We start from the raw sequence: 15,670 nt of genomic DNA on the forward strand, positions 1-15,670 counted from the left end.
CGGGGGATCTGACACCTTCTCTGGCTGGCTTCGTCAGTACCTGCACTCACTTGTAAATACCCACAGATAGACAGACAGATACACATACTCATAATTTAAAATAAAAGTTAACGAATCTTTTAAAAAGTAATAGTTACTAGAACTATCAAGATTTAATGACTTTTCCTCTTACTGTTTGACCTTAATCCTGTAATTCTATCTTCAGTTTATTTTGCTTAATGTTAGAGATTTTCCTCTTGTATTTTGTTTAAAAAGGTACTTTGCAGAATTTGTAGAGAAAAATGTCTTTACTTTTTTCCTTATACTTTAATAATACTTTGTGGTGAATTTAACCTGCATTTGTAGGTCTGAAAAGAAACATTTTGCCTACCTTTTTTGTCTTTTTGTGCACATGTATGTGTTATGCATGCATTACCATAGGTATGGGAACACATGTGCATCTGGCTGTGTTATCAGGAATCTTCTGTGGTAACTCTTCTGCCTCAGTTTTTGAAGGAGGATTTTAATCAAGCCCAGAGTTTACCAATATGTCTGATCTTGGCAGCCAGCCAGCCTGCTTCAGGGATTCTCCAGTTTGACAGTTGAGCCATCTCCACAGCCTGGAGTTTGCCTTTGCTGGGGGTATTCTATAGGTTGGGGACTGTTTATCTTCTGACAAGAAGCTACCCCTCCTTATCTTTTCCTGTGTATATTATATGCCCTTTCCTCTCTGACTCAGGAAAGTTTTTTCTTTGTTCCTGGAACTACTTGATTATTAGATAGCTCCCGAGTTTTCTTCCTGGTCATTAGTTTCATGGGTTCAGATTTTTCAGCCACTGTTTTCTTCAAAAAAATTTCTCATTTTCTTCTTTTCTAACCTTTGTATACATACCAGAATGCTGTGACTCTCCACGACTCGTTGATGCTCTTCTTTTTCTCTAAGCTTCGTTCTGGGTGGTTTCCATTGTCATGTCCTTAAGGACGTTATCTTCTGCTGTGTGTTATACTGCTGCGTTCATCCAGACCTGCTGCTTCTCATCTCCTGTTGTTTTGTTGTTGCAGTACTGGAGATAAGCCCAGGGCTCTTACGGATAGGCTATTGCTGTCCTACTGAACTCTACCTCAGCTCACATCTGATAATATTGATTGTGCTAACGTGGCCCTCTGCTCTGGCAGAGCCTGTGGGTACCTCTGCTGGGTACAGTGCTGTACTGCTTCCGAGGACTTTCCATCTCACAGTCTGATTAAACCGCTGGCTTTATTAGCTGTTGGTCACTCAGGGAGAGACTCTGAAGACCCTCTCCATCTTCTCAGCCTCCCTCTGTGCAGCTTTCTGCTCTCTGACCTCAAATCCCATTAGCCTAGCTTGCCCATCTCCAGACAAGGTCTTCTCAACTAGGAGGGACCTCCACCTGTGGTCAGATTTCCTCTCTTGTGCTGCTGCCTAGAAGCTCTGACCAGGCAAGTGGGGCAGTCATGGGGCTCGGACTTATCTCCCTTGCTTTCCATCTCAGAAGGATCTACCCCATGCTGCCTGTTATCCAATATTGGAAACCATGTTTTCTTTTATCTTACCAAAACTTTAAAAATTTTTTTAGTGTATATCTAACCCATTGTTCTGTTATGGCTAAAAGCAATTCTTTGACTTAGAAAAGTTTTATATCTCATAATTTCATATATATATATATACAATAAAATATAATATATCATAAGTGATATAGCAAAATATGATAAAATATGGTTGTATCTATTCACCATTACCATATATCTCCCTAACATCCTCTCAACTTTGTCTTTTTAAAAAAAAAAAAATAATAACCCACTAAATCCAGCTAGTGTGTCCATATGCGAGTGAGTGTGGGGCCCTCTAGTGGAACATGGGACACCTATCAGCAGCCATATGTCCTCAGCAAAGAGTGATTCTACACTCCCAGTAGATCCTCACTGTGGGTAGGCCTGGACATAAGTACTTCATGCATTGCTTCGTTGGCAAAGGAAAACTCAAGACAGTGGAACATACAGTTCTGTGGCAAGCTTCCTGTTCACTTCTCTAGGCTTACTGTAATAGAAAAGAGAGATGTCAAAATAGTTTGTTGAGGAAAGGAGGTTAATTGGGTTAAAGTTGTACAGCAAGGGCTGTCATTGCTGCGAAGGTTAAATAGCAACCTCTGAAGTCCTTATTAAAACAACAAGAGAGATGTCTTTAGAGCAAGACCCTACTAATCAACAGGACCAGGGTATAATAATGTGAACCAATTTCAAAAACTTTCCTTTGAAAAGATAGTCCCTTAACAGGGAAATGTTCCAGATATTTCTAATTAATGTTTTCACACTTTGAGTTACACAGGCACTCTGAGGGTGCTTCAGCTACGGGCCTTTGAGGTCAGACCACATCTCAGGCTGACAACAAAACCTGTAATTGCCTAATCGATTCCAGGTTTACAGGCATGCACGATACAAAGCTGAGTACAGCAGACACACAGCCTTGCACAAAGGTTCCAGAAAGCCACTGAGGCTAGGCAGTGTGCAAAAGGGTCAGGTTCGCTGCAGTAAGCTCTTAAGTGGTTTGTAAAGCCCCAAGTTACAAAGGAGACCAGATGATGTGGGAGATGCCATAAACCTGATATGTTTATCATGTCGAACTTGTGTTACTGAAGGAATCGATTCAAGAATGAAGCCCTACATGCTGTTGCAGAAGTATCTTTACTTGGGGGAAGCTACCCTGTTAAAGTCTGATGATCAGAAGCTGTAGGGACAGAACATGGAGCTGTGTTTCAGTCTTACTTTAGTTGGATCTTTCCTTGCTATCACTTTATCTCATGTAGCGTTAACCTTGACACAGCCTAAAATTACATGAAAACGTTTAAATCGAATAATTGTCTTTATCGGGCTGCTCCAAAGGCATGCCTCTGAGGTGACTGCCCTGATTATTAACTGATTTAGGAGGACCCAGTTAGTTGTGGGTGATACCTTTCTAGGCAAGAAGTAATGGGTTGGCAATGGGTTATCTAAGAAAGTTAGCTAGGTTTGAGGCTGGAACCAGCCAGTGGGTGAGCCGGCAAGCAGCATTCCTCCGTGTTTTTTGCTTCAAATCCTTGGATGAGTTCTTAAGCACGACGTCCTTCAGTGATGGACTGGCACATGGAATCCAGATAGACCCTTCCCTCCACTAAGCTGCTTTTCATCAGAGTGTCCCACACTACAACAGAAAGGAAAGTCAGCTCCCTTGCTGTCTGCTGGAATGTGCATTGCACACTGGACTTATGTAAGTTTGCTTTGAGTCTCAGGTCAGACTTTTGAAAAGCATCAGAACTGAAGACCACTGCCTGTAGTCTCTTGAGTTCCTCCCAGCCTCCTGCTTTCATACTCCTGCCAGAAATGTTCAGAAATCTCTACTCACAGCTTTCTGAGGCTTCTTTAGCCACAGCTACAAACCCTTTCACATTCTTTCCACAAACCAGTTATGAAAGCCTACAAACTGCATGGCCAAGGTTATTGGTGCAACCATCTCATTTCTGGAACTAGTTTTCTGTTTTGTTTTTCTCTCCATTATGACCAAATGCCTGACTAGAATCCACTTCCAAGAGGAGCAATGTATTCTGACTCACGCTGGTGAGAGAGGCAAGTGATAGCTGCTTGCATTTTCAGCAGCCAGGAAGCAGAGAATGAGCCCATCAGTGACTTTTAGGAGTATTAGTTTTTCTGTTAGTGCAGGATGCATCACTTTTTTAGAACCTAGGTCTGTATATGTATAAAACCGTCTTACAAAGATGTGATTGTGTGAAAAATTTTTATTTTTCTTCATGTTTGGATAGATGTGTCATATTATTTTAATGATTGACTAATTTGACAATGCTATTTTTATTTTTAAGCAGTTCGGGATTAGTAGAAATATAAAATTTGAGCAAGTATAATTATTTTTAAACTTTTTATGGCTCCTTTGTGGATTTTACGTGCATCTCAATCCCATTTATCTCCCCATCCCTCCATATCCCTTCTCTGTCCTTACAACCTTCCCCCAAAGTAAAACAAAATCTTTAAAAAAAAAAAATCTCATCATGGAAGCTATGGTGTGACACAGTGAGTTACACAGTAAACCTTTTAGTCCATTCATCTTTACTTCTAAGCCGGGCGGTGGTGGCGCACGCCTTTAATCCCAGCACTTGGGAGGCAGAGGCAGGCGGATCTTTGTGAGTTCGAGACCAGCCTGGTCTACCAGAGCTAGTTCCAGGATAGGCTCCAAAACCACAGAGAAACCCTGTCTCGAAAAACCATCTTTACTTCTAAGTGTTCATTGCAGTGAGTCCTTGGTCTGGCTGGTTGGCCTTCACTTCTAATAGTGAGCCCTCGTTGGGGCTCCTCTTGGATACCCTGTTGTTATCCTGTGTCATGGAGAATCTGCAGCTTTGGATCTGCAGGACTGGCCCTTCACATGCTCCTGCAGTTCATAGATGGGGTGGATTTGCACTGGGCCAACTCATAGCCCCAGGCCTGGGTAGTAGCTGGATGGGTCAGCCCACCAGCTCCCCTCATTCTCACCACCAGGGTGAACTCTCCAGAACTTCCCTGGCTAGCTCTCTCATTGGAGCAAGCAGCAAGGGGTGGAACCACTTTCCCAGCTCTGGGGCTGGCCCATACCACCAGGGCCAGCTCTACTGTGAAGCCAAGCAAATGGCAGGAACTGCTCTCCTAAGTGCTGAAGTCCTTGATGGGGTCAGGGCTAGCTCTCCCTGCTCTCATGACCTCAGGATGACTTCAGGGATAGTTTTCCCACCTGCCACAGGTAGCAAGGGGCTGGGGGCATCTTTCCCTAGTCCAGGATAATCTATCTGTGTAATTATTTGTAACCAAGTGTTAGAGGAGAATATGTTCACTAGTGTATTAGGCAGAATTACCCAGCAAAGCATATAGAAACACTAGAGTATAGTAAGAGAATTTGATAGATTGACTTACAGTCACTAAAGTAGAAAATTTCTTGTATGGGAGTTTGTGGGCCAGGGATGCTGGCAATGACACAGACTAGGCAGCCAGAAACATCCAGACATAAGATGTTATTATGGTAGTCCCCAGTCTCTGGAAGAGACCTGAAAGTCCCCTGGTAAATTAACTAGTTCAAGTGCAAAGACCGAGGAACCTGGACTCTTGAAGTCCAAAGCAAAGCAAAGCAAAGCAAAGCATGCCTGCTTTAGAAGTAAGAGCAGAGAACTAGATTGAGTGGTTCCCCTTTCTTTCTTGGCAGTCTTTTTAGAATTCCCCCTTTGCTCATAATTTTAGACTATATTTGGGGATGATAAATGGGATGAGGTAAAGGAACAATTGTATGGACTTTATTCTTTGTTGTTTTTGTTTGCTTGTATTTCAAGACAGGATTTCACTGTGTAGCCCTGGCTGTCCTGGAACTCACTCTGTAGACCAGTCTGTCCCTGAATTCACAGAAATTCACCTGACTCTGCTTCCCTGGGACTAAAGGGTGTGCACCACCACTGCCCAGCTACACTTTATTTTTTAATTTTTTAAAATTTTATTTTAAATTTTGTGTGTGTGTGTGTGTGTGTGTGTGTGTGCATGCGTGCGCATGTATGCGCACATAGAAATTGGAGGACAACTTTGTAGGGTCAGCTCTATCCACCTTTACTTAGATTTCAGAAATTGAACTCAGGTTGTCAAGGTTGCATAACAAGCGTCTTACTCACTGAGTCATTTCACCAGCCTGATTATTTTTTTTTTTATTGAAGCATTAGGCTCCCAGGAAAATAGACCTTTATGGAGATTTTCAATCATATTTATTCTGCCTCCAAATGTGCACAGCCTTCCTTATTACCAACATTCTGTTCCTGGTGGTACATTTGTTAGAACTGAGAAACCTACATGGATACATTATAACCATCGAAGTCTGTGGTTTGTGTTAGGGTTCACCTTGGTGTTGAATATTTGGTTAGGTCTGCACAGATGTAAAATGGCAGGCGACCACCTTGTATTGACACAGAACACTTTCACTGCCTTCAGAGAAGGTGCCTGTGAGTACTGACTTTCTCAAGGATTTCATCTAAGAACATACTACCTAGGTTTCCATGGAAGAGTTTTTTTGGATTGACATATGATATAATTTAATCATAATAAAAGTTACTAAGTATGTCCTGATGAGTAATTGACATGCATATAGTCATGTGTATATTGCTTTATCATGTCACCAAACATTCTACCTTTTCCCAAGTTTCCTTCTGTCCCTTTAGTTTATCACTTCCCTACCGCTGATCTTTTTTCATTCATTATAGTTCTGGAACTCTTTTTTTTTTTGGACATTTACTTAAAATTCTGAATCATATAGTATTCCCAAGAGCTGAGGTTCAAGGTGTGCCACCATATCTATCCTTATTAGTTTTTTTACTCCTGAGTTACATTCTGTGCTATGGGTATACCACAGTTTGAGTATCCATTCCTCTGTAGAGTGGCATTTGAGTTGTTTCTAGTAATATAATATGGTCATCCAGTTTACTCAGTTATAATATGCCCAGGTAATTGACTCACCTGTCTTCCTTTCTGAGTTGGCATGTCTCATGTGTAGCTGAGTTGATATCTATGATTATACCTGTAGACAGCACTGGAGAATATCAAAGCAGTGAAGATTGTGTTTGAACCTGTTACGATTTGTATTTTCAGCATTTTGTTATCTTTTGTGCCCTACTGTTATTATTTGGGGGCCTTATCATACTAATTATGTCCTGTCTCTTTTTAACAATTCTTCTTTAATCATACCTTCCTATAACCTCTAATTATATTTGTTTCTCCCATCATTAAGTCTGCATGTCATAGACTCTTCAAATGTACGACGCTCCATTTGTTTCTAGTTCCTTATATTTCATTTTAGTTCTGTAAACAGTTTGTCACTACACCATTATATTGAAAGAAGTCACTAGCGTCTATCCTGTTATATATGTTTTTTTTCTTATTGATTTCGTTTGTTTGCCTTTGTGGTGTGGGAGGTTGAACCTAGGACGTCTCATGAGCTAAATAGGTGATGGACCATTGAGTGACATTACCAGCCCAAACAAACCATTTGAGATGGTCATCTGACTTGACCGGCCTTTTTACAGCATCTGGACATGAACTTTCTTCCGCGTTTTCTGTGGTTTACCCTGAGTTCCTCTGCCTACAGTTTCTTAGCATGTCCTTTTATGTAATTGTTGGTCTTTACATGTTAATACTTTGGGGCTTTTGGAACTGTTTCCTTCCTTCCTTCCTTCCTTCCTTCCTTCCTTCCCTCCTTCCCTCCTTCCCTCTCCTCTTCCTCCTCCTCCTCCTCCTCCTCCTCCTCTTCCTCTTTCTCATCCTCTTCCTCTTCTCCTCCTCCACCTCCTCCTCTATCTTTTAATGGTCTATTTACATAATTATTTAATAACATTCAATGGCAGTATAATTTTTATGTTTGGATTAGTTATGTTCTACCATTTTACGTTTGCTTCGTCTATTTTTCTTCAGCTTCTCTTGCAATATTCCATTTTAATCAATGATATCATTTTGATTGTATCTTTGTGTAACCTTTCAGTAGTGAGTGCCTCAGTGACTAAGAATGTATACTTTCATTTTTCACAGTGCATTTATAAATTATGTTTTATGTGTTAATTCAGTAGCGTGATGGTTAACTTTAGTTGTCAACTTGACACATTTAGAGTCACCTGGGAAGAGACTCTCAATGAGATGTTGTCTGTATTGGGTTGGCCTGTGGGCAGTCTCTGGGAGATTAATTTATGTAATTGATGTGCAAAGACCCCTTGTGGACAGCATCATTCCCCAGTCAGGAATGATGACCTCTATGAGTCTAGCACTTAATGAGCCACAAGCAAGTGGGCATGAGTGTTCTCTCTCTGCTCTTGACTGTGGCTGTGATGTGACTTGCCTCTTCAGGCTTCTGCCATTCTGACCTCTGTGCAGTGCTGGACTGTTCCCTGGAATTTATAAGCTAGAATAAGCTTTCTCATTGCGTTCCTTTTCATTAGGGTATTTATTACAGTGACAGAAATGCAAATAGACAAGTGGGAATAGTGGTTCCTTTCCCTTTCCCTTGCAACCAGGAGTGTGTGTGTGTGGCTGGGTATTGAACCCAAGAATTTGGATGTGCTGAACCAACACTATCACTGAACTATACTTTCCCAGCATTTGACGAGCTTCTTATTTTCCTTCTGTCCAAATAATTCCTATTTATTTATTTATTCACTTATATTGACTTGTTTCTTTTTTCTTTCTTTTTATTTAAATTGCTTCTTCTCAGCCTTTTGGCTTAAATCACATGTCCTTTTTTGTTTGTTTTGCAGTGCTAGGTTTCAAACTTGGCGTTATCCACATGCAGGCCAAGGGCTATATTGCTCAACTACATCCTCAACCCTAAAGAAAGTTTTTATTATTATTATAACTGTTATTATGAACTTGTATATTTAAAAAATCCCTTAGTAAAATTGGCCATACTAGAAGTCTGTCAGACACAAAAGAATAGCCATAAGAATAGCAATAAGTTTAGCAATGGTTTGTAAATTAGTAGCATTTTAGTGAAATGGCCTTGTTCTGTAGACAGGGGGCTGGTCCTGAGGGAGGCTTCCCAGGGAGCTTGAATCTCATACATGGACCACTGTATAACCAGCAGTTCCTTCAGATCAATTCTTCTAACTGTAAATTAGCATTATTTATCATATTTGTAGAGGATTTTGCATGAGATTTGGATGGTTTTCCAATATTACTGCCATTGTTTCATAAAAAAAGTACTTTAATCTTTAGCAAGATCTTTAGTTTTGTTTGCTAGTGTTTTGGTTTGTTTCAGGGGGGTAGATTTTGGGTTTGGTTGGTTTGTTTTTTGGCTGGTGGAGGGCAGTACTCGAGACCAAATCTAGGATTTTGCACATGCAATGCAAGTATTCTGCCATCACACTCTATCCTCAGCCCTGGCAGTGGATTTGAAATACGTTCGCGTTGTGTCATCAGGTGTTTAGAACACTGAACTTCTGAGGGATGTCCAGTAGAGACCTGGATGCGATTGTAAAGAGATGGAGCATTAAGGACGGAGGGCTCTCTGGAGACTAATTTCACAGTAGTCACTAATGCATGTTTATAGTGTTTTTCATTTATGTTTTATTGGTGTGACAGTTTTCGCCTCTCAGTTCAACATTACAACTGCTGAGGTCTCTATTTAACAGTTGCGCTTACATATACTACTGTACAATAATTGGTACTGTTTAAGGTTAACCTTTATTCTTTAGGAAAATATATTAACAACAGCGATTTCAAATTGTACCTAGTAAGTACTTTCCATTAATGCTAATACCTATGATAATTTGAAAATGTAAATAATATTTCCACTGGCTTTTTATTTTATTTTTGTGTATGTGTATGAATGTAGGTCTATACTCAGATCAGAGGACAACTTGGAGTAGTTGGTTCTCACCTGCTGTGTTAATAAGGCAGAGCCTCTCTTTTTGTTTTCTATAATTAAACATTAAATGTCTACAAGAGCAGAAAAGTGTTGTATCCAGTAAAAGCACTGCATTTCATAGTCCTGAATTTGGAGCCCAAGTTTCAGGAATCATGGGTGTTGAGTGAGTAACAGTAACAGCATGCACAGTGCACAGTGCTCTTGTGCTTCCAGAGGTTGCATCATGTGATTGTGGCTGAGATTTTGAATTAAGTATTGGCCATGTGTGTTAGAAAATACTGCAAGAGGAAATGTCTAATCTTTTAGCTTATCTGGACCACATTGTTATATAAAGCTAATACTTAAAAGCTATGCAATCTGTTTTACAAAACATTGCAGAAACAATCCCATAATTTCGTAATTTTGTATTGGACTGCATTTATATAGCCATCGACTCTCCTTAAACTCTGTGGATAATTGTATTTTTTTAAAAAAATTAGCTCACATATAAACTACGGTATATAGTAGGTTAGAGGAGGTACCAACTTCATGCCTTACGACTGTAGAAACTGAGTCATTAAAGAAGTTTTAAGTCATTAATGGAGTTAAAACTCAAAGCACTATAATAATTTTTTTGCCCTTAAAAAGATCCAATTCATTTCTAGGTATCTGTGTGCATACTACACATTCACACACACACACACACACACACACACACACACACACTTTTATATTCACTGCTGATTTCAAAGACTCTGATGTACATTAGTTATCCGACCTAGATCATACTCTGCTCTCAGGTGTGCCCTGGAAGAAGCCTACAAATGACTAGCCCCGGGCACAAATTGACTCATTCCCAAATACAGCTGATGGAGAAAGTGGGATTATCGTACTAGAAATTATCCACACGCTTCAGCAACACTACCAGTCATCCAATTATGTACTTTCTCTTCCTTCAACATACAATTATGTTTAAAGTTTCTTCAAACTTGAAAGAGTTCTTAATCCACTTTCCCCATCTATTATCTTGTATCAGTGTATGGTAAATGTACTTTTATACTCATTATCTCCATTTTCCTGACTGTCAATCATTTTTAACCTTCTATAAATCTGGCTTCTAAATCCAGTATAATCTAATTTTTTCTAGACACCAGCAGTGTCAGAAATTATACAAATGGAGCCTTTTGTGCAATCTTTTAACATTTTAAAAATTACTTCTAAATAAACCTACTTCATTTACATATATATGTGTATTTCTCTAATAAATGTAGGAGGTTTACTATGGAAAATTAAAAGAAAAGCATTAAACATTTATGAAGCTAACCTTTGAGAACCTTACATTTTAAAGGAATTATCTCCTAAATAGCCTTTTATTTGTAAGCATGTTTTTATAGAAATGAACATTTCTACAATTCTCATGTTTTCACTTACAGTTATAGTTTCAGCTCCTTCTCATATTCACTAACACACAAGAACAGATTTGTGGAGGTGGGTGAGGTAGCTCCTGATAGAACATTTGTTTGCCACTTCATAAAGGCCAGCATAACTAACATAAATAACCGAGGGATACATGTGATACTACAGGGAGTATAAATTAGCAAATTGCTTTGGAGATTCAGAATTCAAAAGAAATACCTAATATAAGGCAGAAATTGAAGGGCTCAATAATAACTAGGAAAGAGAACTGGAAACATCTGCATTTGGCTGATAGTAGGCAAAAATAAACTCTAGTTTGTTGACTCTAGTGATTGATCATAATCAACTGGACTAAGAATAAGGTCATGTTGTAAAAAGAATGGGAAAGTCAAGTTCAGGAAGCATTTGAGGTAGTTTTGTTCCACATTAAGTAGTTACTCAAATGTTACTCCAATAAATTCTAACTTTTGTAGTTCGAAAGAAAAAGAATAGGTAATGGAGTATCTGTTGTTGCTCTTGGAGGCAGGGTCTTGCTGTATTGCAAAGACTGACTTTGAGAGTTCCTAGACTCAAACAATCTGTCTGCAGTCTCTGTTTTTAAATAATTATAGTTGGACTTAATTAGACGTCAGTTCTCACTGAGTTTACATGCCATCGTGGTCGTAGAAAGTGCCAGGGCTTGTCAGTGTAGTACCTAGAAGTGGCCAGTATTATCCAAAAGAAAGAAATGGCATGTGGATGCCTAGGTGGAAGGGCAATGTAGCCCCACTCATTCCTTAAACTTAGTACATTAAATGACAAACAGGGAATCCTGCAGAACCTGGCATCTCTGTATGGAGGCAGGCCCAGCTCTTCCAGAGGAGGGAAGCCAAGGAACAAGGAGGAGGAGGTCTGCTTCCCGCATGCTCATGCCTCCGCCATGCAGCCATTTTTTAGTTCATCGCCTTCTTTTCTTGCATGGTTTAAATGCTTAACAATTATTTTAAGATTTTGTAAGTCTATAGGAACCTGTTAATATGTTTTGACTGACATGCTATGTCATAATTTTGCCTCATAACTGTTATAACTCAGTCTTCTGAGTTTCAATTTCTTTTCTTTTGATATAATTTAAAAATTTGTTAATTATAACATATTTCTTTCTTTGCAGAAAAAAGCTTTAAATTAAATACTTGAAGGCTAATATTTCATTTCATTAACCAAATTTCAGAACTTTTGTTTTTTGTATTCAGATTAACACTTTTCTATATATTAAGATTTTTTTAGCAGTAAAAATATTCATAGATTTCCTTTTAAGTGAATTTTTGTTGTTGTTGTTCCTCTTTTAGGTTTATCTAGCAAGACTGAGGCAAATAAGACTACAAAATTTCAATGAGCGCCAACAGATTAAAGCCAAACTTCGTGGTGAGAATGTAGGTAAAAATCAATTTTTCAAAAATAATTCAGTAATAGATTAACTTTAAACATACCATTTCCATAATATTAAAAGCTAAAATTGTTAAAAGAAAATGAAGGTCAAAGACCAGAAAACTATATGTAGGAATGAAGTAAATCTTAAATACATGATTTCAAATTGGTAAATCGTTTGTTCCATAGGAATTTTAATATAGAACATACCTGATGTGCCTGACGGAATTAAAGGCCACTTGCATCATTCTTTCCTTGTTTTTTGCTCTGGGGGGTTCAGTTGCAGCTCTGGGAGAAAACTGACAGCAGTCAGTGGTTTCATTGCACATGTTGTTGGTCCAGGCAGAGGTGGCACTGAGCCTGGCTGCTGTTTGCTAAGTGGTATGTTGACAATTGTTCTAGAGCGAAGCTAATGGTACCAAAGGGCCAGAAGCAATTGAAGAGGCTGACTTGAGGCTCAAAAAGATGGAGTCACTTAAGGTATGCACTAGATACCTTAGTAAGTATTTTAGGAAATTGAAAGCTGAGAGAGAAAAGTTTGTTATTAAGTTTTTTTTTTATATAGATGGATCATTATCTTACTTTAACTTTTGATTTCCCATTTATCTGTCATCTTACAATTTCTGCGAAATAGCACTTTTTAAATTTGTACAACATTTATGAAGAACAAGTAGGTGAGATTATGATGTGAATACATAGAACTGTGACACATGTAATTCTTTAAAGTGGGTTACTCCTATAGTGTGAGCATTCAGTGGGCCGAGGCAGGAGGATAGCCATAAGTTCGAGGCCAGGCTGGGATATATACATATAAATTGCAAGACACTGTCTCAAATGAAATCTACAAGTTTTTGTAGATATTTGTAACAGTTGTCTTAAGTGTTTACATTTTAATTTCCATTCCAGTGTATTGGACTTATGGCCAATATCATTGATCCCCTGTTGTCCAAGGTTTGAGGGGTACAGAGTGAGTGTCCGTTTTTATTCTGGAACCACACACATACTTCTTTGCTTAGACCCAGGTTGGAGGATGATACCATGGCTTTCCTTCTCATAACTAATTGTGTTAATGGTTTTCATTTTCAGGCCCAGACAAATGCCCGTGCTGCTGTCCTAAAAGAACAGCTGGAGCGAAAAAGAAAGGAAGCCTATGAGAGAGAAAAGCGGGTGTGGGAAGAGCAGGTAAGGCTCCTTGGTTCATGTCCTTGGGCTCTTTTGAGGATCGTCAAGTGTGCCATGATCAAGCCATAGCAACCCTTTTTTCTGATTTTTACTCACTTTCCTTTCTCTTTTCCTCCTCCTCAGCTTTCCTTTCCCTTTCCCTTTAGCCCCACCCCACCCCAGCACCCTTTGTCTTTCAAATTTAACGATAATCTGCCACTGATTTATACTGCTACCTCAAAATCTTTTAAATTCTTATAAATGACCTTCTAGCATATGTGCAGAAAAACTGTCTTCCTGTGGGTGTGTCCTCTGCTGGGCTCTTCTGCCTGTTCTGCTGATACCTCACACATGGGTGATTGTAGGGTAGAATAAACTTTAGTTTCTTCATAGGACTCTTCCTTCCTTTGGCTTTACCATCCTTTTCACAGTTCTGGTTCTTTTCCTTTCTTCATGTGCTTGTTTTTTCTTTGTTAGGGTGATTTTTGTTGCTTTAATCCTGTTGGAATTTGTATAGATATAACATTATTAAACCTATAAGTTAAATTTAAGAAATGATGTGTTTATAAAGTTTCATCCAGGAACATGTTAATTTTAGGTGTCTATTCATTATTTTATATCATAATTTTTATTATATAAGTGACTTGAGGATCCTTCATATATTTTGTTTTCCATCTCTAACAGAATATTGCTTGTATTTGGAGAAATTGTAGATTTTTGCCTATTTTTAGGTCATAGTAAGTTTCCTGGTCTGTAATTTTCATTTAACTTCGTGGGATCTTAGAATGCAGTCTTGTCATGATATGCTGCCACAGCTCCTCCAGTTTATTATACAAATGCAGGCATTTGTAACTACTGTGCATGTGTTGTTTTTCTTTAATTTTGACTACAAAGCAGAGAAAATGCTTATATGAAGTCACATTTACAGTTTCAGTGAGAACTGGTTTGGCTCTGGGTTCCCAGGTGCCATAGTCTTAATTCTTACACATTTTTTCTCTGCTTTCTATAATGTCAACTTTTGTTATTATTGTGTCACTTGTTGTATTAGCTAGACTCCCTTGGACAATGATAAGTAATAATAGGGATGACTTGTTCTTGTTCTTAACAGAAATGGTCCAGTATAGCACTGCATGCTGTGATAACAAGAAATAATGGTTTTATGTCTCACTCAGTCAATTTTTTTCAAAGATTATGAATGGAAGAGTCAGAACTCCAGAGCTCAGAAATAAGACTAAGAACTTCTCAATAAATTCTCTTTTATTTATATCCAATATAATTTTGGTTATAACTTTTCTAAGTTCTTCAATCTTTGCTATTTATGTTTTTCTCTTTAACTTCAAAACTAAACAGTGGAGAACTCACCTTCACCTTGTCCCTTTTCTGGCCTAGATTTCAGCCTTAGCACAAATAAGACTTGACTTATTGTACATACACTCCCATCTTTTCAGACACCTAGGAATTATTTCCTGCTCCTCTGGCTTTTGTTTAGATTTCGTATTCGACTCATGTTCTTAACATAATGTTCCTTGTTTTTCCTCTCAGATATAGTATTAGTATAGAATGGGTATGAAGCAATAACTGATAAGTTAACATTTTTACCCCAAGAACAAGAGAATTTTTCAAAAGTATATCCCATCCTTTTAATAGAACCATTCATTTCGTGTGTTGCCCAAATCTCTTCCAAACTTACCTTGCCCTCAGAAATAGTTGTGAGCCTACTTCTGGTGCATACGTACCCAGTGATGGGAAACCAGAGTCTACATTATGTCTTCTAGGATTATGTCTTCAGCACAGGAGGCAAAAGCCCAACTAGTACATGCTGCCTTTCGTATTATATCAGGACAAGTTGGTGTAAAACTGTGTGTGTATGTGTGTGTGTGTGTGTGTTTTAAGTTTTTGTCTTGGTGAACTTATTACCATTGTGTCCAGGTGCAGTATCACAATTGCAAGTATTAAGGTCATTGTTTTTCCTTTTTAAATTAATGCTTAGTAATCCATTCTAACATTTTTCATAAACCATGACGGTGGGTGGAATAGTATTGTATCCATCAAATATAATGAACTTATATGTGGTCCAATTCAGCCTTATTTTTTTAAAATGCTGAGTTCAGACAAAAGTCTCATGGAACATCAAATTGTTTGATAATAGTTGACATGAGCTTCACTTTTTGTTTCCCCCACAGTCTTGGCTACTGGGTCAGCTACTTAACTGCTCCCATCAATATGCACACACAGGCCCTCTTTAGCAGCAGGCCTCTGCTTGCTTGTTTCATTACCTGTGTTCCCCCAAGGTAGGGTGAATGTCTGTGT

The 15,670-nt window shown here is 38.6% G+C and overlaps 1 protein-coding gene across 1 annotated transcript in view; it reads left to right on the forward strand.

The window, feature by feature from the left end:
• Positions 1–15,670, forward strand: part of LOC121462842 (serine/threonine-protein kinase Nek1-like) — a 152,148-nt gene that overhangs the window by 38,394 nt on the left and 98,084 nt on the right. The window contains 3 exon segments of the mRNA XM_041674803.1: positions 12,121–12,204; positions 12,602–12,679; positions 13,286–13,381. Coding sequence (XP_041530737.1) covers positions 12,121–12,204; positions 12,602–12,679; positions 13,286–13,381 — 258 coding nt within the window.

This window comes from Microtus oregoni, unplaced genomic scaffold (assembly GCF_018167655.1).
Source record: "Microtus oregoni isolate MIOR12 unplaced genomic scaffold, Mior012 000025F_ref0000491, whole genome shotgun sequence".
Taxonomy (NCBI): domain Eukaryota; kingdom Metazoa; phylum Chordata; class Mammalia; order Rodentia; family Cricetidae; genus Microtus; species Microtus oregoni.